Genomic DNA, 27,676 nt, shown 5'->3' with positions numbered 1-27,676 from the left:
AAGCAAAACAAAACCAGTCCTTTAACACAGCTCCCTGCCTTGAAGAACTGTCAGGGTGGCCTATATGGACTACAAAATAGTCAAAAAAAGAGTCTGCATAGGAATAACACAGTTCTAAAGAAACCCCACAACAACCCTGTGAGGTTGGCCAGGACGAGAGGCCGTGGTTCATAGCCGAGTGAGAATTGGAAGCGGTCTAGAGAGGTCAGGGTCAAGGGAGACACAGGGTGATAAACATTTATTCAGTCCATTTTAAAGCTGGGCTGGAGAAAACAAATACAGGCTAAGACTGACTCACCAATGGCTTTAAAAAAAGCTAAAAAAAAAAAAGCTACAGCAATTCCCTAATATTAGATGCCGTCGTTGGGATGGAACGGGGATGCAGATGTCCTGTTTTCCCCTCTCGCTCAACAGGAAATCTGAAAATGGCTGTATCAGTTGTGAGGCAGTTTGCTAGGAACTGTCTTACCACTTAGTTGTGAGGCAAGTTCTTAGGTTGAAAGATGAGCCTGGGTTGAGAAGCCACTACAAAGATGCTATCTGTGGGTTGGCGGCGTCCGTGACGCGGGGATTCCAGCTGCTAATGTCATCCGAGGAAGACTGTCGGACAATGCGGAAGGCCTCGATGAACTCGTTGAAATCTATGTTTCCATCTTTGTTGAAATCGATGCTGTTGACCAGGTTTGTCACGTCCTGGTCTGAGATCTCAATATTCATATGGGCACTGAACAACTTGAAGGTCTGGCGGAACTCGTCGTGAGAAATGAACCCTGAAGGTGGTGGAGGAAAAACATTTTATTTGCTCAAATGAGGGGGAATAAATGTAGCTCACCTGTGACCCTACAGGTGGGGATTGGACCCCAAGCCCCAGCCAGCATGGCCAATGGCAAAGGGATGCTTGGAGTCACAGTTTAGAAGTATCCAGAAGACCATTGGTTCCCCCACCTCTGATTTGTAGCCTGCTGCATCTCTCAGACGCATAGCAGATACTGGTAATTCAAACTCACAAATTCTCATTATTCACAGCAGAACCCTCTATTTCCCTCCTACTGTTCTGGAACAGGAATTTCAGCATCCTGTTTGCCATATGTCTCTGGGAACAAGCATGAAGACAACAGACCCCCCCCCTCCTTGCCCCTAAACCATGGCTAGTAACTACAGGTAAACGTCCAAAGTCCTCTTAAAGCTGTCTCAAGTCCATGGCTGCCATCTTCTGGCAGATCTAAGAACATAACCTTGACATAATCTTGACTGCTGTCTCGCCCTCTCACAATGGAACCCCAGGCCTTGTAACAGTTCGATGACAGCAAACTTCAGAAATGTTAGGAGAGAAGAAGAAGAAGAGTTTGGATTTGATATCCCGCCTTTCACTCCCTTTAAGGAGTCTCAAAGCGGCTAACATTCTCCTTTCCCTTCCTCCCCCACAACAAACACTCTGTGAGGTGAGTGGGGCTGAGAGACTTCAAAGAAGTGTGACTGGCCCAAGGTCACCCAGCAGCTGCATGTGGAGGAGCGAAGACGCGAACCCGGTTCCCCAGATTATGAGACTACCGCTCTTAACCACTACACCACACTGGCTCTCCAAGCACCAGTCTTCCAATTCACCAATTGCTGCCACCAGTCTTCCAATTCACCAATTGCAAAAGGACAGAACACGATTTACCAGCTATGTGTGTGCACATTATTTACGGGATCTTTTTGTTGTTGCCGTTGGCTTCTGCTGTCTCGAAAGGCAAAGGAGTGCACCTCAAACCGCAGTGTGTATGGAGGTCTCAGGTTGCCCAGGGAACTCACTGATGTGATCCAAAGGAAAGCAGAGCAATATGGGTGGCGGTGTGGTCTAAACCACTGAGCCTCTTGGGCTTGCCAATCAGAAGTCGGCAGTTCGAATCCCCGCGATGGGGTGAGCTCCTGTTGCTCTGCCCCAGCTCCTGCCAACCTAGCAGTTCGAAAGCACGCCAGTCCAAGTAGATAAATAGGCACCACTGTGGTGGGAAGGTAAACGGCGTTTCCGTGCGCTGCTCTGGTTTCTGTCACAGTGTTCCGTTGCACCATAGGTGGTTTAGTAATGCTGGCCACATGACTTATAAAGATGTCAGTGGACAAACGCCAGCTCCCTCAGTCTAAAAGCGAGATGAGCCCTGCACCCCATAGTCGCCTTTGACTGGACTTAACCATCCAGGGGTCCTTTACCTTTACAGTGGTACCTCGGGTTACATATGTTTCAGGTTACATACGCTTCAGGTTACAGACTCCGCTAACCCAGAAATAGTGCTTCAGGTTAAGAACTTTGCTTCAGGATGAGAACAGAAATTGTGCTCCGGTGGCGCGGCAGCAGCAGGAGGCCCCATTACCTAAAGTGGTGCTTCAGGTTAAGAACAGTTTCAGGTTAAGTACAGACCTCCGGAACGAATTAAGTACTTAACCCGAGGTACCACTGTACATTTGGTATCAGCTTTGTTGCAGGAGATGCTGGGAGGAGGTGTACAAGACCCCATACAACCATCTAAGGGACTCCCCCTTCGTTTTTTATGTAGTGCTCCTCTCTGATTACTCCTTTCAGGGGGTTTTTAATATAAAAAAGTGGGGCATCTATTGCCCCTCCTAAGTGATATTTATTCCTTTTTCAACTCTGGGCTATCTAAAATTCTGAACTAAAAACAATAGGGAATTATTAATGCACTTACCTGAATGATCACTGTCTATAATATTGAAGAGAGTCTCCAGGTTGGATAAGTTTCGGTAAATGTTTTCCAGCAAACTTGATTGAACGCGCTGAAAAAAACAAGACTACGGCTTAACAATCTCACAGATAAACAAAACACAAAAATGGCTAGCCTGTTTTAATGTTTTATTGCATGGCATACCACTACATGAATATTCTTTTATAAATATTAATAAGTAATTCAAAACGCATCCACTGGCCATTTCATCAGAAACCTCCCTAATAAAAGATGTGCCTGACAACTTAGTTCCTGAATATTTAAGAGTATTTGTGGCCATTCTGGCTCCGTTGCCCCCCTCTTGTCAAATTGCCGCTCCCCAACCAGCTGAACCTGGGAACAATATTATTCCCACAGGAGCTGGCGCTATCATTTATCACATCCCCTTAGTTCATTTGCTGCGACAGGAAACATTGGAACAAGCTAAAGGGTGAAATCTCAGTTCCACCCCATAACCACTGGAGGCAGCATTCAACTTCGGATTTACCAGTGTACTACAAAGTCCATGTTACCTCTTGAGAGGCTGACCACTGCTCTGTCACAAGGTCTTTGAGCCACAAATTGTAATCCAGCATCCCGTCGACAGCGTTGGAAACAAGGTGTGGTCTCAGCATCCTCCAGGGCAGCCCTAGATTGAGAACGGACTCCACCACCTTTGCCCAGTCATTTAGTGTGATCATTCCTGTCCGGAAAGGGAAGCCACAAGGTGATTTAAGGACAATGGGCTGCCAAAATTGCCGTAGGCATGAACCTAGAAAGATTGCTTTTGTGTAACTGGAATTAGCTGACTGTGCAGAGTTACATTCCTGGTTTGTCTCTGACCCCACCCACCAATATGCACCCCTCCAGGAAAGGTTTGCTCACTAGGAAATGACTGCTAAAACTAAGCCATAGATCACTTCGTCAGCCTCCTTCTTCCCAAATCAGTTTGGGGCTGATGAGAAGAGAGACACGAGAGAAAGAGTCTCACCCACAAATCCAGTATGGATTATTTAGGACCATAGATCAGAAGCAGAAAGGGGGAAAGCAGCAAACATGCAGAAATAAAAAAGCGAACTCCAGAAGTGCAGAGAATAGGATTTAAGAAAAACTTAGAACGCCACTCCTCTGCCCTCCTTTATTTCCCTTAATGGCTCATCACCTTTTCTTTTTCCCTCTTTCAATGGCCCCTCTCTCAGGTGATCTCCTGAACACAATAAGCTGCCCTGTATTACCTTTTAACACACACTAAATCTGTCTGGCACCGAGATGAAGACTCCAAGCATTGATTAAATTCTCACCCCTACTGGACCCAGGGATTTAGTGTGGGGGGGGGGGTCTGGCACCCCAAAACCCATAACAGAATGGTGTAGATGTGGTTGAATGCTCATCTGGAAGCACCCAAATAGGGCAGTGAGTGTGGGAATGGCAGACAGAAGTGCACGCCGGGCTGTGTCACAGCCAAGCATGGAGGTCTTCTCATCCCTTTCCTGATTTACCTGTTGTACCCCTGCTACTGTTTCACTACCAATGGTCGATGTATCCTGGGTTCACAAACACAGCAAAATTCATTGTCTGCACATGCAGAATTGCCAATGGTCCGCAGAGCCTGCGATGACAAGTTTAGTTTTGGGGGGAGCACTTCTCTTGCAGAGCATCCGTAGGGCAAACCTTGTTTTCTTATATCCAGCAGGGAGCTTGCACTGCCAGAAAACTCTTTTGGTCACGTACTTACATTCCTTATAAATAAATTCCTTATATTCCTTCTAAATACCCTTATATATTAGATGTTTACCCTTCACCTTACCTGAATCCTGATCACATTGCCTGAAGGCGGAGGCGAGCTCTGATCTGTGAGCAAACAATCGCTCCCTTAAAACCTGGTATGCTGATTCCTCCACCCGGCTGATCCTGAGGGGATTAGATAAGCATTTATGCCATGTAACATCATACATGAGGGATGAAAATACAGCACGCACACACACACGTCTCTGCACTTTCTAATACCTAATTTATGACCTTTTAAATATTGTTTTGACATTTCCTTTATACTAAAATGACCTTAAAAAGGTAAAGGTAAAGAGACCCCTAACCATTAGGTCCAGTTGTGGCCGACTCTGGGGTTGCGGCGCTCATCTGGCTTTATTGGCCGAGGGAGCCAGTGTACAGCTTCCAGGTCATGTGGCCAGCATAACCAAGCCACTTCTGGCGAACCAGAGCAGCTCACGGAAATGCCGTTTACCTTCCCGCCAGAGCAGTACCTATTTATCTACTTGCACTCGACATACTTTCGAACTGCTAGGTGGGCAGGAGCAGGGACCAAACAACGGGAGCTCACCCCGTCATGGGGATTCGAACTGCCGACCTTCTGATCGGCAAGCCCTAGGCTCTGTGGTTTAGACCACAGCACGACCTTAAGTTACGAGAATAGATATGTAACTTGAGTTAAATAGTGGTCAGTGAGATGACAATGTAGTTATATGGCAGAAGATGAACTGCAGATGAATGGAAACAACAGAAACTAACAAGTACAGACGGGAACAGAAATTTATGCATTCTTAACTGGATCCCAAACCTGCATAGGGTTTTGTCTAAATCAGGTCATGGGGAAGCTTTGGTCCGCCAGTTGTTGCTGAACAACCCCCATTATGCGTTGACCATTGCCCATGCTTGCTAGGGCTGATGGGAGTTGTAGTTCAGCAACACATGGAGGGCCAACTTCGCCACACCTGGTATAAATCACTATCACCCACTAGTTGGATCTGCCCAGTTAGCACTGACCCATGACAGGGCCTTGTCAGTGGTGGCTCCCCTGTTGTGGAATGCCCTCCCCTGCTAGTGAGTGGCTCCTGTCTCCATCAGTATTAACTTTCAGGAGGAAACTGAAAGTGATCCTAGTAGCTGGCAACCTTGAGGCCATTGGATGGAAGTATGTTTTTTAACTGTAATTGTTTTTAGAACCTTTTCATCTGTTTTAGAATGTTTTTGCTTTGCTTTCATTTCTAATGGCGTATCTGCAGGAAGGGGCAGATATAAACAAGCATATACAGTGGTGCCTCGCAAGACGAAAAGAATCCGTTCCGCGAGTCTCTTCGTCTTGCGGTTTTTTCGTCTTGCGAAGCAAGCCCATTAGCGGCTTAGCGCTATTAGCGGCTTACCGGATCAGCTGATAAGCGGCTTAGCGGGCTTAGCGGATCAGCTGTTAAGCGTCTTAGCGGATCAGCTGTTAAGCGTCTTAGCGGATCAGCTGTTAAGCGGCTTAGCGGATCAGCTGATAAGCGGCTTAGCGGCTTGGGAAAAGGGGGGGAGGGGAAAAACCCCGCAGGAACTCGCAAGACATTTTCATCTTGCGAAGCAAGCCCATAGGAAATTCGTTTTGCGAAGCACCTCCAAAGCGGAAAACCCTTTCGTCTAGCGGGTTTTCCGTCTTGCGAGGCGTTCGTCTTGCGGGGCACCACTGTAAATAAAAGCTAATGGGGCAAGATAGGGCGCAAAATGGCATGGCCCCCACAAGTGCCATACAAAGGACTGCCTTCTCCAATGGCCTAACTGATGGGGAGGGGAAGAGATGAAGAGAAAGAGGGAGATGCTTGCCTTTGAGTCATTGTCAGTTTATGTGCATCCTTGCTGGCTTGATACTGGATGATGTGAGGGATCAGGTCAGGCCCCAGTTTGAGGTAGGCACCCCTGTTACTGCCAACTGCATAGTAGTTTGAAGCGGAAAATACAGTGATTACCTAAGCAAGTAAACAGAAACAAACCGGCAATTTCAAATCGATAAGAAGCACATATTACTTTATGGTCAGTTCCCCTCTCCCCCCAGCTATACAGTCTCACCATAAATGTTATGTACTGAAGTTCTCACCCTGGGCCAGCAGGGGGATACTGTAGATAGTTTTCACTCAGGTCCACGTCAATTATTTTAGGTGGGAAACCCTGGGTTGTTGTTGTTACAATGTTGACAGCCGGCTGCCTATAAAAGCAGGCCGGCTGAGCTGTTTGCAGTTCAGTTCTGTCCAGCTTACAAATAAAGAGCTGCTCTGGAGAAATCGCTGTGTCGTCTGCTATGTTCGCCCACAACGTAACAATAAACATGCCCTATAGATTTGCAAAAGCATTTCCACGCACTTTCTTCCCCATGACAACTGCATTTACCATGCAACAAAACTCACATTGCAAAACCGAGAATAAAATCCTCTGGGAGGTTCTTCCTTGCCTAAGATCCCAGAAATTCTTCCATTTAAACCTACGGTGGAACCTCGGTTTTTGAGCGTCTCGGAAGCCGAACAATTTGGAACCCAAAGGCCAAAAACCCAGAATTGCTTCCATTTTCGAATGCGCCTTGGAAGTTGAACGGCTTCCGAGGCGTGTTTCTCATTTCCCCCCATTGACTTTGCAGCCAGCCCCTTGATCCTCGGTTTTCGAACATTTCGGAAGTCGAACGGGTCTTCTGGAACGGATTACGTTTGAAAACCGAGGTTCCACTGTATTCTCATTAAATGCCACATTCTCCTTTTGTCCGTTAGCAGGATTTCCCATTCATATTATTTTTTCTACCTCCATTTTCTGCCAGATATTAAATTAGACCCAAACATATGCCAAATATCCATTAAACGCATCTTCCGGTCAGTCACATTGCCGCTGCTTACTGTGGAGGCAGAAAGGAAGGGCAGGAGGGCCCGCAAGTTTGGCACAGTGCAAACACACTGGCAGAGCCAATCTGGTGCCCCTGCCAGTTCATTTGCACTACTCCACCCTCCACAGCACCTCTCATTTCCCCCTATAACTCCCACTAATGCAACTGGCTGGAGGTAATGTGAATATGCGACTGAGGACTCCTGCAAGATGCATGCATGCACCCCTGCTTCACCCTGCATGATGAAGGGCAATCAGGAAATACCGTATTTTTCGCTCCATAAGACACACTTTTTCCCTCCTAAAAAGTATGGGGAAATGTGTGTGCGTCTTATGGAGCGAATGCAGGAGGGAGGCTCCGCTCAGCGCTCCCTTTAAAGAGCCACGTGGAGCGTGTGTGCGGCTCTTGGGGGCTTTTTCCCGAGGAGGGCTGCCCCACTCACCTCACGGAGTGTTTGTTGTGGGGGAGGAAGGGAAAGGAGAATGTTAGCCGCATTGAGATTCCTTCAGGTAGTGATAAAGCGGGATATCAAATCCAAACTCTTCTTCTTCTCCCTCCTTGGGGAAAAGCCCCTAATTGCTGCACACACGCTCCGCATGCTCTTTAAAGGGAGCATGGCTCTTGGGGGCTTTTCCACAAGGTGGGAGAAGGGCACACTGTCAGTCCCTTCTCCCACCTCGCAGAAAAGCCCCCAAGAGCCGCACACACGCTAGACGTGGCTCTTTAAAGAGCGCATGGCTCTTGCTGGCTTTTCCAGGAGGTGGGGGAAGGGACAGAGGGCAGCCCCTCCCGGAAAAGCCCCCAAGAGCCGCACTCCCTTTAAAGAGCTGTGCGGAGCGTGTGTGCGGTCTTTTCCCCAAGGAGGGGGAAGGGCAGCCCGTCACCGAAAAGCCTGCAAGCGGCGCACACACACTACACGTGGCTCGTGAAAGGGAGCGCTGAGCAGAGCTTGGGATGCATACAGGCTCTGCTCAGCACTCCCTTTAAAGAAAAAATTTTTCTTGCATTCCCCCTCTAAAAACTAGGTGTGTCTTATGGTCAGGTGCGTCTTATGGAGCGAAAAATACTGTGTATATCAAGACATATCCTCCCACACCCAGCTCTGCCCAAAGCCTTGATTGATGCTCTACTGAGCTACCTTTCGGTCGTGGCAGAACTCATAACCTTCCGGCTTGCACTCGTGGGAACGGATGATGAACTGCAGGTTATACTTTTCCAAAATCTCCTTCGTCACATCGGGGCCAAAGTAACAGCCCCCTCCTCGGTCCTGATTCACTCTGCAGCCGTTTTGAGGAATGGGGTCGCTCCACAATATATCCGTCACCTGAAAATGGAGAGAGGAGGAGCTGAGTTGTTAAGCACCGCTTTGGCGCCGACCAAGACTGGAAACCAGAGCGCTGATCTTCACAGAAAGAAAACTGTATGAAAATGATGTATCGGTGGTACTTAACCCCAGCAGAACTAGCAAAAATGTATAGTACAAGTACCAAGACATGCTGGAAATGCAAAGAAAAAGAGGGTTACTTTTATCATATGTGGCGGAACTGTAATGTAGTTTAAAAATTCTGGGAAATGATATAAAATGAAATGAAAAAATTATTAGATTTCGCAGAAATGGCTCTATTGACAAATAAACTGAGGGGTAATACTAAACAACCATTTATTCAAAAATGGGATGTGTTCAAGAGATATTTACAAAAATATAACAGTGATATAACATCTATGGCAGCGTTCGAATGACCCTTGTGTAAAGTAAATATTAAGAAATAAGGGAATATGGTACAACATGTAGTAAGAAAGTATTAGAAAATATATTAAGAGTAGGGTAACAATTACAGTGGTACCTCGGGTTAAGAACTTAATTCGTTCTGGAGGTCCGTTCTTAACCTGAAACTGTTCTTAACCTGAGGTACCACTTTAGCTAATGGGGCTTCCTGTTGCCGCTGTGCCGTGGCGGCGGCGCGATTTCTGTTCTCATTCTGAAGCAAAGTTCTTAACCCGAGGTACTATTTTTGGGTTAGTGGAGTCTGTAACCTGAAGCGTCTGTAACCTGAAGCATTTGTAACCCGAGGTACCACTCTAGAATTCACACTTTGCAATTAAATAATCATTAAATAATTATTATTTAATCATTTAAAAATTAAATAATAAAACTCCTGAAAATTCATCAGGGTTTGTTTTGTTTTTTGCACTATGTTTATTCTCCGAATCAACCCACCAGCTGAACGTCCTCGTCTTCAAGGATTGATGAGTCGACGGATCTGGTATCCACAGAGGTAAGTGACATTCCCGCCATCCTGCGGCAGGACCGCAGCTCTTCCTGGACACTCGAGTGGGGCAGCTGAGACCTGCTTGATAAACTGCTCTTGCCACATCGGGATGCTTTCGATTCATGGACGCCCCAAACTCTTGACTGTTTTCTCTTCTGGGTCAATACGGAGAGAAGCTAAGAAAAGCAAGGCAGCGAGTCAGATATTCCGAATACAGGACTGTGAGACTAGTGCCGTCCGTCCCTGTCCCCCCCCCGGGGGGGGGTTTGGATGACCCAGATCAAGTTAATGGGCTTCAAGCCGCACTCAAGACAAGGTGATGGGGTTAGAAGAGTTTGAAGAAGAGTTTGTTAGGATATTTCCGTTCCACCTTAAGAGGGAGCAAGGTATGTGAGTCACAGCCTGCGTATTTCCTGTTCACAGGATGTTTATGTTTTTCTGTTGCTTCCGTTTCTCTCTCTCTGTGCCTGAGCAGACCGAAGCAGTCAGTCATGTTTTTTTCTTTGTTCTGACCAACGCTGAATAAACTTGTAAATATGCTCTCCTGCTGTGCAACTTTCACTGTGTGAATTCTGCTGATAGAGCGTGCATCAGCCCAGGAATGTGGCAATCTATTTCTGGAGCTCAATGTCGCTAATTGCTGATACTGTATCTACGGGAGGTCGATGGAAGTCCGGAGTCCGGAGTCGGCGTGGAGGCAGTGATGGCCTATGTCTCCCTGGCAGTATCCCAACAGAGTTTGGATTTGATATCCCGCTTTATCGCTACCCGAAGGAGTCTCAAAGTGGCTAACCTTCTCCTTTCCCTTCCTCCCCCACAACAAACACTCTGTGAGGTGAGTGGGGCTGAGAGACTTCAGAGAAGTGTGACTAGCACAAGGTCACCCAGCAGCTGCATGTGGAGGAGCGGGGAAGCGAACCCGGTTCACCAGATTACGAGTCTACCGCTCTTAACCACTACACCACACTGGTGTAAAATAAAATAAAAAATAAAACTCATAGGGAACATTCCAAGGACCTGCCATGAGATCTATAGATCTGGAGGGCTCTGTACCTTGCGCCGGTCGACCGTGGCTAGCCGCTCCAAATCAGTCATGTTCGAGATTCCTCCGTGTACAATCAAGACCTTCTGGTCAATCAGGGTGGCCAGAGGCAGGCAGCTGAAGACCGTCTTGAGCTCTTTCAGGATTTTGCTGCCGTGTTCCTAGAACGGAGGGCAGGAACAGTAAAGGAGAATGAGAGAAATGTCCACTACAAATATTGATATGTGACACAGAAATGGAAACAAGAAGAATTACTGACGAAAGAAGAATGGCAGACGAAATTAATGGACTACACAGAATTAGATAAGATGACAGGCAGGATTCGAAACCTGCGGGACCAGAGATTCTCAGAAGACTGGACGGAATATGCGGACTATTTGAAAAGCAACCGTAATCAACAGGTTACGCTAGTAGGACTGCAAGAAGTTTTGTAAGGAGTAATATCTGAAATATTGTAAGGGAGTTTATGATGAGAGAGTCAATAGATAAGATAATTAATAGCAATAGTGAAATTAAGAACTGTAAATTAAGTGAAAAAATTTGAAACTTTTCAGATGTGGTTGATGGAAGTCTAAAAAATATTGTATAAGATGTAACTTATGTTGAATGACTGTTGAAAATGATATATTAAAAAACAAATTATATGCACACACATACATACACAAATATTGATATGAATCCAGGTCCCAGAGTTTGTGGCTGCAAAAGCACCCTTAATTCCTAGAGTTAACAAATGCCAGAGATTACTAAAAATATTCAGAATTACTAAATGCTGGGAGTCTTCACCAGCAGTCAGAAAGTTTAACAGTATGAGAATACAGACTGAACTTGTTTTTCTGTACTGGGGCATCATTGGGGAGATAGAGGTGAGTGGGGCTGAGAGACTTCAAAGAAGTGTGACTGGCCCAAGATCACCCAGCAGCTGCATGTGGAGGAGCGGGGACGTGAACCCGGTTCACCAGATTACGAGTCCACCGCTCTTAACCACTACACCAGGGTGACAAGAGGCAAACAAGAGGAACAATGACAAAGAACACAATCTTCTTTTGCAAGAGTCCAGCTGTATGGACTCCAACAAACTGATTCTGAATGTTCCTTCTCAGATACGTTATGATAAATGTTTCTTTAGAGGTATTGAGAGTATTAACCCATCAGTGGAGGGCAGTATTCAAATTGCAAATGGCGATACCGTAAATATTTGCAGCACAGGTTTAGGAACCTTAAACTGCAAAATCACTGGAAGGAATTGATACTTTAACCAAAATAGCAAAAACTAAAACATGGCATAATTGGGTGGGGAAGCCTCGCTTAGAAGGTGGTGGACTGTCCTCTTGTTCTTAAGCAGAGGCTGGATCTCAGCAGGATTGTAGCAGTGAATTTCTTGTGTTGACAGTGCAGATTGGACTCGATGACTTTTAAGAACGTCTGTGAGTCTAAGGTTCACAAACAAGCTTACCTTATATTTGCGCGTGACCTCCTTGGTGAAACCATAGCTAGAGATCAAGAGAAGAGAGGACTTGTAAGTAGATGCTCATTAACATAACCCATACATTTCTTAATTCCTGAAACGTGTTTTCAGGGGCCATACCGTAAGTTGATCATATAGTCCTCATGGTTCCCTCTGTTCAGGTGGACCTCCTTCGGGTAAACCAAAAGGAAGACGAAGAGGATGATCAGGACTTCTATGGAACACTTGCCTCGGTCCACAAAGTCACCGTTAAAGACATAAAACTTTTGTGGAGAGGGAATACCATTCTGTAATGGAAAAACAACACCAGTCGTCCAGAAAGTGCTTAGGTAAAGGATCCCTGACAGTTAAGTCCAGTCGTGAACGACTCTGGGGTGGCGGCTCTCATCTCGCTTTACTGGCCAAGGGAGCCGGCGTTTGTCCGCAGACAGTTTTTCCGGGTCTTGTGGCCAGCATAACTAAGCCGCTTCTGGCGAAACCAGAGCAGCGCACGGAAATGCCATTTACCTTCCCGCCAGAGCAGTACCTATTTACCTACTTGCACTTTGACGTGCTTTCGAACTGCTAGGTTGGCAGGAGCTGGGACTGAACAACGGGAGCTCACCCCATTGCAGGGATTTGAACCGCCGACCTTCTAATCGGGAAGCCCTAGGCTCTGTGGTTTAGACCACAGCTCCACCCACATGCCAAATGCTTAAGGTAAAGGGACTCCTGACCATTAGGTCCAGTCGTGGACGACTCTGGGGTTTCAGTGCTCATCTCGCTTTACTGGCCGAGGGAGCCAGCGTACAGTTTCCAGGTCATGTGGCCAGCATGACTAAGCCGCTTCTTGCGAAACCAGAGCAGTGCACGGAAATGCCGTCTACCTTCCCACCGGAGAGGTACCTATTTATCTACTTGCACTTTGACGTGTTTTCAAACTGCTAGGTTGGCAGGAGCAGGGACCAAGCAATGGGAGCTCACCCCGTCGCGGGGATTCAAACCACCAATGTTCTGATCGGAAAGCCCTAGGCTCTGTGGTTGAGACCACAGCGCCACCCACAGGCCAAATGCTTACCAAATGCTAAATTTGGAGACAAAATGGTTGGCAGTTTCTACCAGCCACCCTCCACAGTTCCCACTCTGCAATACTTTGAGAAGATCTCCAGTAAGGAACTCCACAAGCCACAGGTGAGAGGAATAGGCTTGACAGGAGGACACAGAAGAAGGGGAAGAATGGGAGAAACCACAGCTGCCTCATCTCCCAATTCAACTGTAAATTTAAAGGCAAGCGGACAACCTGACACCTTTACCCAACAACACAGGCAGAGCAATCCTACCCAGGCAGATAGGTCAGGGGGCAAATACACTCTTTTGTGGCCTAGGACCCACGTACCTATGGGACCACCTCTCCTGGTATACCCCGTGGAGGACCTTAAGGTCCACAAATGACAACATTTTGGAGGTCACAAGTCGCAAGGTGGTTAGATTGGTCTCAGCCAGGGCCTTTTCAGTACTGGCCCCAATGTGGTGGAACACTCTGTCACAAGAGACTAGGGCCCTGTGGGACTTGACATCTTTCTGCAGGGCCTGCAAGACAGAGCTGTTCCGCCTGGCCTTTGGTTTGGACTCAGTCTGACCCTTAAGTTTTCCTCCCCTTACGTTTTTATCTATGGGCTACTTTTAAAATGAGGCTGCATTTTAAATACAGTATTTTAACCTGTATTTTAAATTTATTTTTTCCCTATTATGTTTTTATTGTAATTTTACTGGTGTTAGCCACCCTGAGCCCGGCTCTGGCTGGGGAGGGTGGGGTATAAATAAAAATTATTATTATTATTATTATTTTAAGGGAAGCATCATCCTAACTGGTTCTGGCCAGGGGTACTGGGGTGGATGAAGTAAACCTTCATTTTCGTTATTTTTATTTCTCAATTATATTTAGTGGTAGTATGGTTGTAATGTTTTTTTGTAAGATAAAATCATTCAATAGAAATTATTTTTTAAAAAAGAAAAGAAAAGAAATGGCAAAGCTGACCGGAAAGCTCAGGAACCAAGAGGACAATTTTTTTAAAAAAAAGCGTGGGCAAAATTTATAATTTATTTAAGAGACCACTGTAAGCAGATGAAAACATTAGCAGGATTTTAATCCCATTTGTAATGTAACAAATACGAAGGATAATATGGATGGATACAGAGTATAGATTATGGAATAATATGCAGTTGTAAATGTTGACAATAGGACCTGTGGAGAGGTTTGGGGGTAAATCTCGAGATTCAGAGTAACTTCTATACATGGATTTGCATTTGGATTGTTATAAATTTATATATGTAAAAAAAAAATTTAAAAGATTTTTTAGAAAATGTTGCATTTTGGCATGCGGCCATACTTGTAATGTGAACTTGTATTCTTTACGTACCTTGTAGAAAATGAGGAACAAGTCACTCAGCTGCCCGTGCAAATCTCCTAATAAATGAAGGGGGCAAAAAGTCGGCTTTTGTGAAGTGGCTTAAAGTTATAAGCATTTCACATCAAACAGTGTATTCCATTCATGGTGCTGGTTTATTCACATTCCCACCCACCTCTCATGCTCTATAGCCCACATTCCTTCTGCTGTGAAACCCAACGTGTTATTCAGTAGTTCACAGATGGTCTCTTTTCCTGCACTGACCAGCCCCAGACCTGCTTAGCTTCAGCAAGCTGGTGGTGCCATGTGCTTTCGGACCATGCCACTGGACCTGGGAACTGTGGTTATATTTCCCAGGGAACTGTGGCTTTTCTCCCCATTAAGGTCTGCCTGTCACCATCTGCCAGAAGCGAGCCAGCAGTAAATCGCACTGAGCAAGGTTATATTTCCCAGGGAACTGTGGCTTTTCTCCCCATTAAGATCTGCCTGTCACCATCTGCCAGAAGCGAGCAAGCAGTAAATCGCACTGAGCAAGCTGGAGTGTTATGTACTGAGTTGAATAGGATCCAAACTGCAGCAGTCTGATTGGTCCTAGAACAATAGGATCCAAAAGGCAGCAGTCTGATTGGTTGGCAGGAACCACCCAATCATGCTCCAGATAGAAGTGAATCCACAACCTGATTGGCTTACAGTAGAATTCCAGAATTAGCCAATCATGTGCAGCCCATTGTGTAAATAATGTATATAAAGCAGATACTTTGAGGGGACTTTTATTCATTCCTCCTCACCACTATGAGCTGAATAAAGAGCATGAAATAACTTTGCGACTCAGTATATTTCATGGAGTTAACTCTTTATTAGCAAAAATACCATCTGCACAGGAGTGTCAGGCCTAATGAGCGCAGCGACTTGTCTCTGGCAGGTCTTGCCCCCATGAAGCAGTTGCTGAGATAGGTGGTCCCTGACTCCCCACAGCTGCCTAAGCCTCCTCCTCTCTAGGTTTCCCCCCAAGCAATCGGGGACTATGCCCCTTCGCATAGTCAATCTCTCCTCTGCCCTTATCATGCCTCTCCTGGTTCTGCGCCTTCTTCCCTTGGGGATTCCCCAGCTGGTTCCTCCCACCATTCCTCTGAGTCCAACCAGTCCATGACACCATCACAGGTTTCCTTTCTGGACCAGCAAGAGTTGTTTCTGCTCTACCAGGGTTTCTTTAATCGCATTACTTTCCCATGGAAACAAGTTGTACAGTTTGTTAAGAAAGGGGGGGGGGCAGTGCCTGGTTTCTAAAGACAGATGTTGGAACTTATCTGAATGGAAGCGATGTTCATTAGCCCTGCTCCTTATGTTTAAATGTGGAAGAAAGGTACAGACTACAGTTGTTCATTAATATTTGGAAGAAAATGCACTTTGTACATTCTTAGAGGCACACTGCTCTTTCATGTTAAGAGTGGGGAAAGGGCAGGTACTAGTATCCTAGCAAAGGGCACTCTGCTGTAGATGCCCAACCTGTCTCCCTCACCTGACTCCCTTCTCCAGATCTGTTTCAGTTACACACCTGTTCTTCTTATCTCCAATTTGTTTGTATGTTGGAAGATTTAGGGTAGATTGTCATCTCACAGAGTTCCCTTTGAGCTATTGCTGTGCTAATGGATCAATACCCCCACAGGATAACACCTCCAAGGAAATTAGGCTAAGTTAATTAGCTTTTAATACAAGCTGATTTCCTAGGCTTTAGAGATGCCTAATACACAGTTTAGGAAGCTTGCCTAACAAAATTAGCTTTGCACACATGCTAATTTCAGAGGGTTTGGAAATACACAGGTCAAATACACCCACAGATCCAGCCATCACCTTACACAGGAGACTAGATTATCCTAATTGGCTTCCGATGCCCCAAGTCTTAATTAAATTCCAGCGCCTGCAAACCCTTAAGAATACATTAAAAACATCCAGCCACTTCTAAAATGCCACAGGTAGTTAAAGGCAAAAGGCCTGGAGAGAGTGAATACTTTTTGCCCAGTGCCTTAAAATATATCATTATGGCACCAGGCGAATCTTCCTGGGGAGAGCATTCTACAAGTAGGGAGCCACCACAGAGGCGGCCTGTTTTCGCGTTGCCACCCTCCGCACCTCTCATGAGCTGGCACATGAAGAAGCACCTCAAATAATGAGCTGGGTTAGATCACATGGGCCGAGGCGGTGCTTGAGGCACGTACCTCAGCAGCGTTGGTAAACAGCAGCACTTACCACATACAGTGATCTCCTCACTGTAGCAGGTGGAGATGCAGGTGATGTTTGGAAGTTGGGCAAGATGCTTTTCAGTCTCACTCAAGAGTCTTAGGACATAGTAAGCGTGAAGATGCTACTGGGAGAAAGTGAGGAAATTACAGAAAGCCATCGAGGAGGGCGTGGGTTCACCTCTCAAACTACAATTCCCAGGATCCTTCGGGGAGAAACAATTAACTGTTTACTTGTGCTCATTTATATCCCGCATTTCTACAGAGACTAGGCAGTTCACAATTTAAAACAACACAGCGTTATGCATGCCCCAATTTTCCAAGTGGTGGGAGATTTCTGGGGCGGAGGACTTTAGTCAGATTTGGTGTCCAATGGCTTTTTGCAGCATTTGCATTCATTTGCAAACATCAAAATTTAGCCTAGGAGCAGGTGCAGCTTTAACGCTCCAGCAGAAGCCCCTAAACCTGCTGCTCCCATTTCGGACACCTATGGGTACAGTCACCAAGATGCTCCCAGGGCTAAAGTCAGTCTTTCTCCAAATGAAGCAGGACCACCTGGAGGAATTTTACCCTTATGCTTTCTTATAATCAGTTATTCATATATCCATTTAACCAAATATTTCTACGATGATTTTTATATAATCCATGTTTGAATCATGAAGGCTTCTGCAAAGCTTAGAGCAAATTGCTTAGATTTGAAAAATCCTAAATGAACTCTGCCCCAGTTTCCTTCCCTTGTTCTTCTCAATGTCTCGCTAACAGAAGCGGACACGGAGCAATGGATCCAAACTACAAGAAAGAAGATTCCACCTAAACATTAGGAAGAACTTCCTGACAGTAAGAGCTGTTTGACAGTGGAATTTGCTGCCAAGGAGTGTGGTGGAGTCTCCTTCTTTGGAGGTCTTTAAGCAGAGGCTTGACAGCCATATGTCAGGAGTGCTCTGATGGTGTTTCCTGCTTGGCAGGGGGTTGGACTCGATGGCCCTTGTGGTGTCTTCCAACTCTATGATTCTATGATTCTATAAGGGGGAAGCAAAAGATCTGATGTGCTGGCACTCCCCCCCCCCCCCGTCCAGGCAGGGTCCTGAGCAGCTAAAAACAGGAAGATGCTAACCGCAAATGTCCCTGTATAGCAGATGCCGCATAGGAGAACGTAACAGTCGAAGTTCCTTTTGCCTTAAGTTTCCTTTTCTCCTTCTTGCCATAAATCAGGGGAAAGGTTACACTGAATGTTCAGACTGAAGAAAGCAGAAGTTGAGAGGGAACTCTTTACATGATCAGGGGGCAAGGCTTGAATGCGCTCATTGGTCTTATTTTTGCTGCCGTATGCGATTGTATTCGATTATGTCATGTATGTACTCAGGTATAAAGCCTCAGGGTGCTAGAGCCCGGGGCCCAGTCTTTGGAAATCGTTCCACTGGGTCAATTATTGCTCCACTGGGTCAATTATTTTTCTCCACTGCTGCGCCTGTCAATTCTTGGACACAATTTGAGTGGGTCACAGGTACCTTAAAAATCCTTGCAACACAAATAGCCATGACGTCACACAGACAGAGTGTGTTGACAACATCCTCAGTAAAGGCAGAGAAAGTGATGTCCCTTCTCTAAACCAACTCATGCTTTCCGGAACAGTCTATTCCCACAGCTATTGCTAAGGCCGGGATCTGAGAGCCATCAGCCGCATGGCCCTGTTGCCGGCTAACTGGCTGTGGTGTAAAATAACTGGGAAACCAAATCAGCAAAGCATTTTGGGGTTGGGTTGCTTATCATTAATACCATGGGTAGGCAAACTAAGGCCCGGGGGCCAGATCCAGCCTAATTGCCCTCTAAATCCGGCCCGCGGATGGTCTGGGAATCAGTGTGTTTTTACATGAGTAGAATGTGTCCTTTTATTTAAAATGCATCTCTGGGTTATTTGTGGGGCCTGCCTGGGGTTTTTATATGAGTAGAATGTGTGCTTTTATTTAAAATGCATCTCTGGGTTATTTGTGGGGAATAGGAATTCGTTCATTCCCCCCCCCCCCAAAAAAAATAGTCTGGCCCCCGACAAGGTTTGAGGGACAGGGGACCGGCCCCCCGCTGAAAAAGTTTGCTGACCTGTTTTTTACAAATAGCAACCTGTGGTTTGCACCAGGCAAAGTTATGGCACCTGCTCAGGTGTCAAAAGCCAAGGTAAAGAAGTACGTTTTCGGCATAGGACCAAAGGTGGACAAACAATCCCAGAAGGAACACAAACAAGTTGTAGTCCAACAACATCTGGCAGACCACAAATCCCTCATCCCAGGCTTACAATGGTTGGCAGTGGTTCTCCAGGGATTTAAGGAGATGAATCTTTCCCAGCCTGGACCTCAGAAATGCTGTGTATCACTGAGCTACAGAAATTCCCCTTCGGTTCCATTCGTTACCTAGCAGGAGCTTCTGGAAGCGAAAACTGAGGTAAAAGTAGACGGCTACTGTGAAGATACTTACTTGCTCGTGTTGGTACGCTTCTAGTAAGTTAGTGGCGTCCTCAGGCACGAGTGGGAAGGAAAGGCGAGGCCCCACATAGGTGTCCGGCACCACAACGGATTCAAAGGTTTCAACGGGTTTTTCGAGCTTGGGGTCAAAGATGATTTCAGGTTCTGACAATATGCGGTTAAGGAAATCTCCTAGGATGGAATGACAACCAACACGGTTGGCCTCTAGAATGTGGCTCTTTGCTTCTCTACATGTTTCAGCAGCAGCGTAAGTTTTAGCTGAGATTCCTGCACTGCATGGGGTTGGACTAGATGACCCTTGGGTCCCTTACAACTCTTTTTTTAAAAAAGAAATTATTTTATTTTTTACCAACCACCAAAACACAAACAGTGAAACCCCCCCAGGTGGCTGATACATTGGGTATACAATATTCAATAATATACATATTCAATAATATACTGTACCGGTACATATTCAATAATAACATATTCAAATTAACCATATGTACACTTCTATATACCTTAACACTCCTCCCTCCACAAGGTTTATTTAGCTTTCAACATTTTAATTGCCCCAAATTGTTCAAACCTACTCAAATAATTCAATATCATCTCAAACCAATCCTCCTCTTTCTCACTGACCTTAAACCCTTTCATTCTATGTATCTTCACAGTTAGGTATTCTAAAATTATAATATCATTCAGTTTTTTCCTCCATTGGTTCACCCCTAGCTCTTCTGCATTTTTCCAATTACTCGCTATAACGTGTCTGGCTGTAATTACCATCAATTTTACCCACTTGCATTCCTCTTTTGTTTTTAACTCAGTACTACTCAGGGTAATAATAACCATTAATTTAGTTATTTCCACGTGGAAACGTGGGTCCCTTCCAACTATGATGCAAAATAAACGCGTCGGTTTCGTAGATGACCTTTCTTCCCAACCCCCTTCTCACATGCAGCCTCAAAGGCATCTTATGAGTATCATGTAAAAGCCAGAGAAATTAAAACCACTCCATGGCCAAAAAGACACAATAATAATAGAAACAAACCAACCAACCAGACGGTAACGCCAGTTGAAAGCATCAGAATAGTCTGAAGGCAATGAAAGAATTCTAAAGGCCACCTGCTGACAGTTAAAGAGGTTAGCACACCATGAAATTTAACACACCTGAGTGCTGTTCAGTTAGCTACAAGTTAGTTGGCCTTCTATTGGCTCAAGAATCCTAAGAAACCAACCAATCAGAGCCCGTGGTTCAAGTCAGTGCCATTTTGTGTTGTTGTTTTTAAATAATATTTATTAACGTTTTAAGGGTTACAAAAAGAAAAAGTAAAAACACCATATTAAACAAAACAAAACAACACATCACAATAAGGGGAAAAGAAAAAGAAAAAGAAGAAAACAGAAAAATAAAATCCATTAAAAACACAGCGAATCTTCCCATAACTTATCTTTCATTTGCTTGTTTCCTTGACCTCCTCACACCTCCCTTTTTTGTATTCTAGTTCGGTTAACTATTTCAGCAAATCCTTTCCATCTTTTCCAATTTTTGTCCCGTAATTTATCTTAATATAATGTAACTTTACTTTCCCTCCTTTCACCAATTAACAGTCTGTTTTTTCCTAATCCTTTATAACATTTCTGCTAAAACCACATAACTTCATTCCAACATCCTTCTAACATTCATTAATTTTACAATGTTTCTGTAAATAGTCTTTAAATTTCTTACAATCTTACAATCAGTGCCATTTTGAAGGGTTCAGTCAACCATCTTGATGTGATGGTATCCAAACACAGACATAAAAGCCTGTTCTTCAACATTGTGTCCAATTTGGTTAAAGCCAATAGTTGTTAAAGGTGCAGCTTTCTGAAATATAAATCTAGATTGTACACTCCAGAGCATGGGTAGGCAAACTAATGCCCAGGGGCCGGATCCGGCCCACTTACCTTCTAAATCCAGCCCGCGGATGGTCCAGGAATCAGCACATTTTTACATGAGTAGAATGTGTGCTTTTATTTAAAATGCATCTCTGGGTTATTTGTGGGGCCTGCCTGGTGTTTTTACATGAGTAGAATATGTGCTTTTATTTAAAATGCATCTCTGGGTTATTCGTGGGGCATAGGAATTCATTCATTCCCCCCCCCCTTCAAAATATAGTCTGGCCCCCCACAAGGTTTGAGGGACAGGGGACCAGCCCCCTGCTGAAAAAGTTTGCTGACCCCTGCTCCAGAGCTATTCATCCAGGATTTGTAGGTACAGTGGTACCTCGGTTCTTGAACGTCATCAGTTCCGGAAGACCGTTTGAGTTCCGAAATGTTTGAAAACCAAGGTGCAAAGGCCTGTCTGCAAATTCAATTGAGAAAATTGAAAAACATGCGGAAAGCCATTTGATTTCCGAGGCGCGTTCGGAAACAGAAGCGTTCCAGGTTTTCGCCATTTATATTCCGAAATGTTCATCGACGGAGATGTTTGAGAACCGAGGTACACTGTACCCACATTTCCACATTTGATCGGTTTGCAAAACGCATACAAGGTCACAAAATTTAGTTGCCCTGACAAGAGAGAGAGTGATATATAATACAAACTGTATTTCCCCGTTTTTGAGCTTACTGTCTTTGTTGTTGCTTGGCGTGAAGTAGGTCATAAGGTAGTCAAAGAAATGGTTGAGCTGCAGAAGACAAGAAGAATGCTGTCAACGTCCATCATTAAGCCATCTTTGTACTCTCTTCCCCTGCCATAGCCTCTCCCTCCCATTCTGTTCCCTCTCCCATTTCTCATGCCACACCAGTGATGTAGCGTGGGTTGCCAGAGCCCGGGGCCATGTGGAGAGGCTGGGCTGGAAGGGAGAGAAACGGACAGAGTACACATTCGCACTCGGCTGCCAATCAGCATCTGCATCACCCAGGAGATCGCAACTGTAGAGATAAGAAATTGAAATTCACTGCATGTTATACAGTCATACCTCATGTTACATTTGCTTCATGATATGTTTTTTTAGGTTGCATCCCGCGGCGACCCGAAGCAGTGGCGTAGCGTGGGGGGTGCAGGGGGGTCGGCCGCACCGGGCACAACATCTGGGGGTTAGGGTTAGGGGTGCAAATCCATGGGTTAGGGGGCATAAATCCACGGGTTAGGGGCGCAAATTACTTGCCTTGCCCCGGGTGCTGACAACCCACGCTATGCCACTGCTTACTGGAAAGGGTTATTTCCAGGTTTTGTCGCTCACGCCTGCGCAGAAGCGGTGAATCGCAACCCGCACGTGTGCACATGTGCCGCTGCGGGTTGCGTTCTGTTCATGTTGCGAACGGGCCTCCAGAACGGATCCTGTTCGCAATCAGAAGTACCACTGTACGCTGAAAGAAAACTATCTGAAAATGATGTACCAGTGGTATTTAACTCCTAGTAAATTCGCAAAAAGTACAGAACAGGTACAAATACCTGCTGGAAATGTAAAGAAAAAGAAGTATCTTTTATCATATGTGGTGGTGTTGCTGTAAGGTAATAAAGACCTTCTGGGAAATGATATATAATGAATTGGGGGGGAAATGTTTAAAAAATCTTTTGTTAAAAAACCAGAAGCCTTTCTATCAGGAATTATAGGTACCAACATCCCAAAGGAACAGAAAAGACTTTTTATGTATGCGACAACAGCAGCACGGATGCTACTAGCCCAGAGATGGAAAGAAGAAAGAGTCCCTATCAGAGAGGAATAGCAAACTAAGCTGTTAGACTATGCGGAAATGGCTAAACTGAGTGGGAAACTCAGAGACCAAGAAAACAAGAAGTTCAAGAAAGAATGGGAAAAGTTTATAACTTATTTAGGAGACCACTGTAAGCAGATGAAAACATTAGCAGGATTTTAATCCCACTTGTAATGTAACAAATATTACGGACAAAATGGATGGATACAAAACACAGACTGTGAAATAATATGCAGTTGGAAATGTTGACAATAAGAGTCAGAGAGGGGATGGGGGGAAGTCTCGAGATTCAGAGAAATCTCATTTTATGGATATGTATTTGGCACTGTAACTAATTTGTATTTGTAAAAATCAAATAAAATTGATTTTAAAGAAAAGAAATTTTGTGCCCCTAACGATTTTGTGCCTGGGGCAACCAACCCTGTGCCCCCCAACTCACACTAGGTCACTGTGCCACACAGAGCGGCAAGTGATTCAGAAGGTGTGCGAAACTGGCGCATGCCATGTAATTTTGGAGTGTGCAGTGCTTCTCCTTCCAACACACACTCTGCATCGTTCGGCAGTTTGGGTTTGTTTGGAGTTTTCTGCCTCCTCTGTCCCTCATACATGCATACATATACATATATTACTAATAGGAGTCACAACTCAAAACGGGGATAGCAAAGACTGAATGAGAGCACTGTTGGCTTGAGTTATGCTTGCATGAAAGTACTTAGGCAGAGGGTTTAGAATGAATTTGGATCACTGAATTCTATTAGCAAAGTCACTTAACACAGGATGGAGACCAGGAGGAAAATAAACCCTGATAACACTTGACTGTGGACAACTGAACCAAAACAGTGTATAATTTGAGGGGGGAAAGATTTTGTCTCTCTTACTTTGGGCCTTGTACATATCAGAAAAATATTCAGCTATGCGTACAGAGGAAAACTCCCTTAGAAATAACCAGCCAATCAGCACGAGTTACCTCAGCATGGATCATGCCATTCTGACTTGTTGCTAGGCAACACCTCCACCCCACACCACCTACTAATTATTAACAGAATTAACCCTTAGGTTCCAAACCGAATGCTCCCTGCTGTTGTACTTCTAGCCAAGTCTGGGCTGTGTTGGGGGCAGATGAGAATCAGAAGAATAATTCTGAGTGCTAAATTCCTTTTACCGCTACCAACAGCAAAAGTAGAACAGGCAGAAGGAAGGATTTCCCCTTTTCCCTTCTCCTTTGCCATCATACCTTGAGATGATCCAGCTCTCCCGCATACTCTATGGACTGAAATATGCGCCATGTGCATCTTCGGCGCATTTCAAGCCGGGCCACATAGCGTCGATACCACGTTTGGATCAGGATAGCTCCTCTGAAGGCTGAGATGCAAAAAGAGAGATGTGTGATATAGCCTCTTGCTTTTTGGAGTACAGAAACAAGAAGCCCATCAAACAGCTGACATCAGCAGCTAGCAACCTTGGGCAGCTGTTGGGGTCAGGTATCATGGCAGAGTCCACATGACACAGAAGTTTGGCCCTGCCACCCATCCATTTCTTCAGCCATCGACTTAACTGGTAGTAGGGATTGGGCCTAGGAAGCAGCCCGCCATTTTAAATAGCCCACATTGTGCCACAGCAGCGCACCACTGTGGCATTGTGGGTAAGTAAAATGGCAGGCAGCTCACAACCCTGTCATCTCTGATTGTCCAAGAAGCACTTTGGAGAAGGGAAGAAATGTTAGGAGTTTCTCAGATGGGTAGAATGGCCCCGGACACTGGCAACCCACCCTATGCCACCGGTGTGGTATGAGAAATGGGAGAGGGAACCCTGTGCTGCACTTTGAAGAAATTAAGATCTGGTAGGAGATACTCTTGCTGTTCATAGAATTGTAGGGCCACAAGAGACCACAAATCAGGAATCAGAAATCTCTGGCTAGCCAACCTCCGTTTATAAAACCAAAAAAAAATGAGAGCCCACCTCCTTCTTAAGTCATATGTTCAACTGTTGAACAACTCCTGCCATTGGATCGGTCTCCTCCCCTCTCCTCTCGCCCAAATGAGGGCAATCTCTGACACACCTCAACAAAGGCAGATCTAGGGGAGCACATTTCTCAGATGGAAATGGGGACATTTCTGACTCCCCACCAACTGACCTCCTGATTCCCCGCCCCCCCCAAGCATTTCCTATCAGAAGAAGGGTAAGTGCTGCCACCACCTCCACACCAATAGAAGAAGAGTTTGGATTTGATATCCCGCTTTATCACTACCCTAAGGAGTCTCAAGGGATGCGGGTGGCGCTGTGGGTTAAGCCACAGAACCTAGGGCTTGCCGATCAGAAGGTTGCCGGTTCGAATCCCCACGACGGGGCGAGCTCCCGTTACTCAGTCCCTGCTCCTGCCAACCTAGCAGTTCGAAAGCATGTCAAAGTGCAAGTAGATAAATAGGTACCGCTCCGACGAGAAGGTAAACGGCGTTTCCGTGCACTGCTTTGGTTCACCAGAAGCGGCTTAGTCATGCTGGCCACATGACCCAGAAGCTGTACGCCGGCTCCCTCGGCCAATAAAGCGAGATGAGCGCCGCAACCCCAGAGTCGGTCACAACTGGACCTAATGGTCAGGGGTTCCTTTACCTTTTAAGGAGTCTCAAAGCGGTTCACAATCTCCTTTCCCTTCCTCCCCCACAACAAACACTCTGTGAGGTGAGTAAGGCTGAGAGACTTCAAAGAAGTGTGACTAGCCTAATCAGCTGCATGTGGAGGAGCGGGGAAGCGAACCCGGTTCACCAGATTACGAGTCTACCACTCTTAACCACTACACCACACTGGCTCCACACTGCTATGTGTGGGACATAGCACACACACATTCCACCATACTAAGAAAACCCCTTAAACACACACCAATAGCACTTGCATTGGAAATAGGGATATCCCAGGACCAAATCAGAAGCCAGGATGGCTTCTGCAATTCCGGGACTGTCCCTGGAAAATCGGGACACTCGGAGAGTATGGCACTCACCCGAAAAAGGGAAGAGCTTAAAGGATGGTTTGTTTTCTTCAGCCAAATTCCTGGTACTTTTTTTCTTGCTCATCCCTCCCAACTGTACGACTGATTCAGCCAGAATGCTAGTGTGTTCTAGGGCTTTTCCTGGCTTCCAAAACAAGCCAATCAACCCATTTTGAGCTGGACGGGTTCATTGTCTGAAACCATCCAATGGGAAAATCGGATGCAAAGCAGGAAGAACAAGTCCTGACCTCATTGGCTAGAACCTTCAGCAGGAGTAAAGTTCCAACCTGAAGCTTCTCTCCTGCCAGAGAAAATTGTCATATAATGTCAGAGACCAGACTGAGGAGTACTGCTCTGATGAGGAATGGTGGGAGTCTCCCACTTCCCCTGCTACTGACCAGGATCCTGAAGCTGCCCAAGAGCAGGGGAGCAGTATAGATTTAGAACAGTGGTTTGCAGAGGGGCATAGTTCTGAAGACAGAAGTTGGGAAAAACTGGGGGGGTAAACAGCAAGGTGAAGAAGAACGGAGGGAGAGAGAGCTAACAGACTCTCTCTCACTGGAGATTGTCCAGCCTATCAGTCCAAGCTCACATAGAGCAGATAAGGTGGCTACACAAAAAGCATGGCGGTTGCAAGATCAGGTTGCAAGGCACAGAAGTGATGGGATGACTAGGGGGGAAGTGGGTTGAAACCTTAATTGGGAACACCTTTACTCTGAGATGGGACGCGGGTGGCGCTGTGGGATAAACCACAAAGCCTAGGACTTGCCGATCAGAAGGTTGGCGGTTCGAATCACTGCGACAGGGTGAGCTCCCATTGCTCGGTTCCTTCTCCTGCCAACCTAGCAGTTCGAAAGCACGTCAAAGTGCAAGTAGATAAATAGGTACCGCTCCGGCAGGAAGGTAAACGGCATTTTCGTGCACTGATCTGGTTCGCCAGAAGCGGCTTAGTCATGCTGGCCACATGACCCGGAAGCTGTACACCGGCTCCCTCAGCCAATAAAGCGAGATGAGCACCGCAACCCCAGAGTCGGTCACGACTGGACCTAATGGTCAGGGGTCCCTTTACTTTTATTTACTTTGTTCTTTGTTCTTTCGCTGTGATGATTAAAAACTCTTTAAATGGCAAGAAACTATTTTTGCTTTGTTCTGCTTATCCACCGCCAATGGGAGGGAGGAAGCGACTTCCCCAAAGCCTGACATATAGTGAGGGTTTGTGCTTTCAAAAGAGATGAGGAGCCAGTGGCTCTCCTGATATTGCTGGACTCCAGTTTCCACCAACCCCATCTAGTATCAACAATAGTGGGCAGGGAAGAACTTCTTTCCTTCCATGCTTGCCACAGGAGAATGAACATTCTTCACATGCTCCTTCATTGGTTATTCCCTTCCCTCAAATTTTCTGACACGCTGTTCTTCCATAGACCTTGTTCAGATTTCTTTTTATAAAAAAATAATTTTTATTTATTACATACGAGATTCACAGTTACATAAAACGAGAATAAAAGTACAGTCGTACCTCGGAGGTTGAACGGAATCCATTCCGGAAGTCCGTTTGACTTCCAAAATATTTGGAAACCAAAGTGTTGCTTCTGATTGGCTGCAGGAAGCTCCTGCAGCCAATCAGAAATTGCAGAAACCCTGTCGGATGTTTGGCTTCCAAAAATAGTTCACAAACCAGAACTCTCACTTCTGGGTTTGCGGCACTGGGGAGCCAAAACGTTTGAGAACTAAGCTGCTTGAAAACCAAGGTACGATTGTAAATAATACTGTGTTTATGATTTGATGAAAAAAAA

The 27,676-nt window shown here is 45.6% G+C and overlaps 1 protein-coding gene across 1 annotated transcript; it reads right to left on the bottom strand.

The window, feature by feature from the left end:
- Nucleotides 1-221: 221 nt before the first annotated feature.
- On the bottom strand, nucleotides 222-26,052 carry PPEF2 (protein phosphatase with EF-hand domain 2). Its single transcript, XM_081924963.1, has 16 exons — nucleotides 25,896-26,052; nucleotides 24,135-24,262; nucleotides 21,810-21,867; nucleotides 19,212-19,390; nucleotides 16,753-16,867; nucleotides 14,518-14,564; nucleotides 12,239-12,405; nucleotides 12,107-12,143; nucleotides 10,662-10,811; nucleotides 9,557-9,784; nucleotides 8,477-8,662; nucleotides 6,297-6,439; nucleotides 4,510-4,613; nucleotides 3,236-3,405; nucleotides 2,688-2,775; nucleotides 222-770 (listed from the first exon to the last, which is right to left on the bottom strand). Exons 1-16 carry the CDS (start codon nucleotides 25,966-25,968, stop codon nucleotides 526-528), a joined length of 2,118 nt encoding a protein of 705 aa, XP_081781089.1. The 5' UTR covers nucleotides 25,969-26,052; the 3' UTR covers nucleotides 222-525.
- Between the last annotated feature and the right edge of the window lie 1,624 nt (nucleotides 26,053-27,676).

Source organism: Podarcis melisellensis, assembly GCF_964234715.1.
Source record: "Podarcis melisellensis genome assembly, chromosome: 9".
Lineage (NCBI taxonomy): Eukaryota > Metazoa > Chordata > Lepidosauria > Squamata > Lacertidae > Podarcis > Podarcis melisellensis.
This window is presented reverse-complemented; position numbering and strand designations above follow the sequence as displayed.

Bases quoted from the DNA above. Each gene is read 5' to 3' on its own strand.
- PPEF2 (XM_081924963.1), bottom strand. From the start codon at position 25,968: ATGAGCAAGAAAAAAAGTACCAGGAATTTGGCTGAAGAAAACAAACCA. The intron at 19,391-21,809 runs GTAAGCTCAAAA...ATTCCATCCTAG, and splicing joins GCCAAGCAACAACAAAGACA to GAGATTTCCTTAACCGCATA. The intron at 9,785-10,661 runs GTACAGAGCCCT...TGCTTTTCTTAG, and splicing joins CCACGGTCGACCGGCGCAAG to CTTCTCTCCGTATTGACCCA.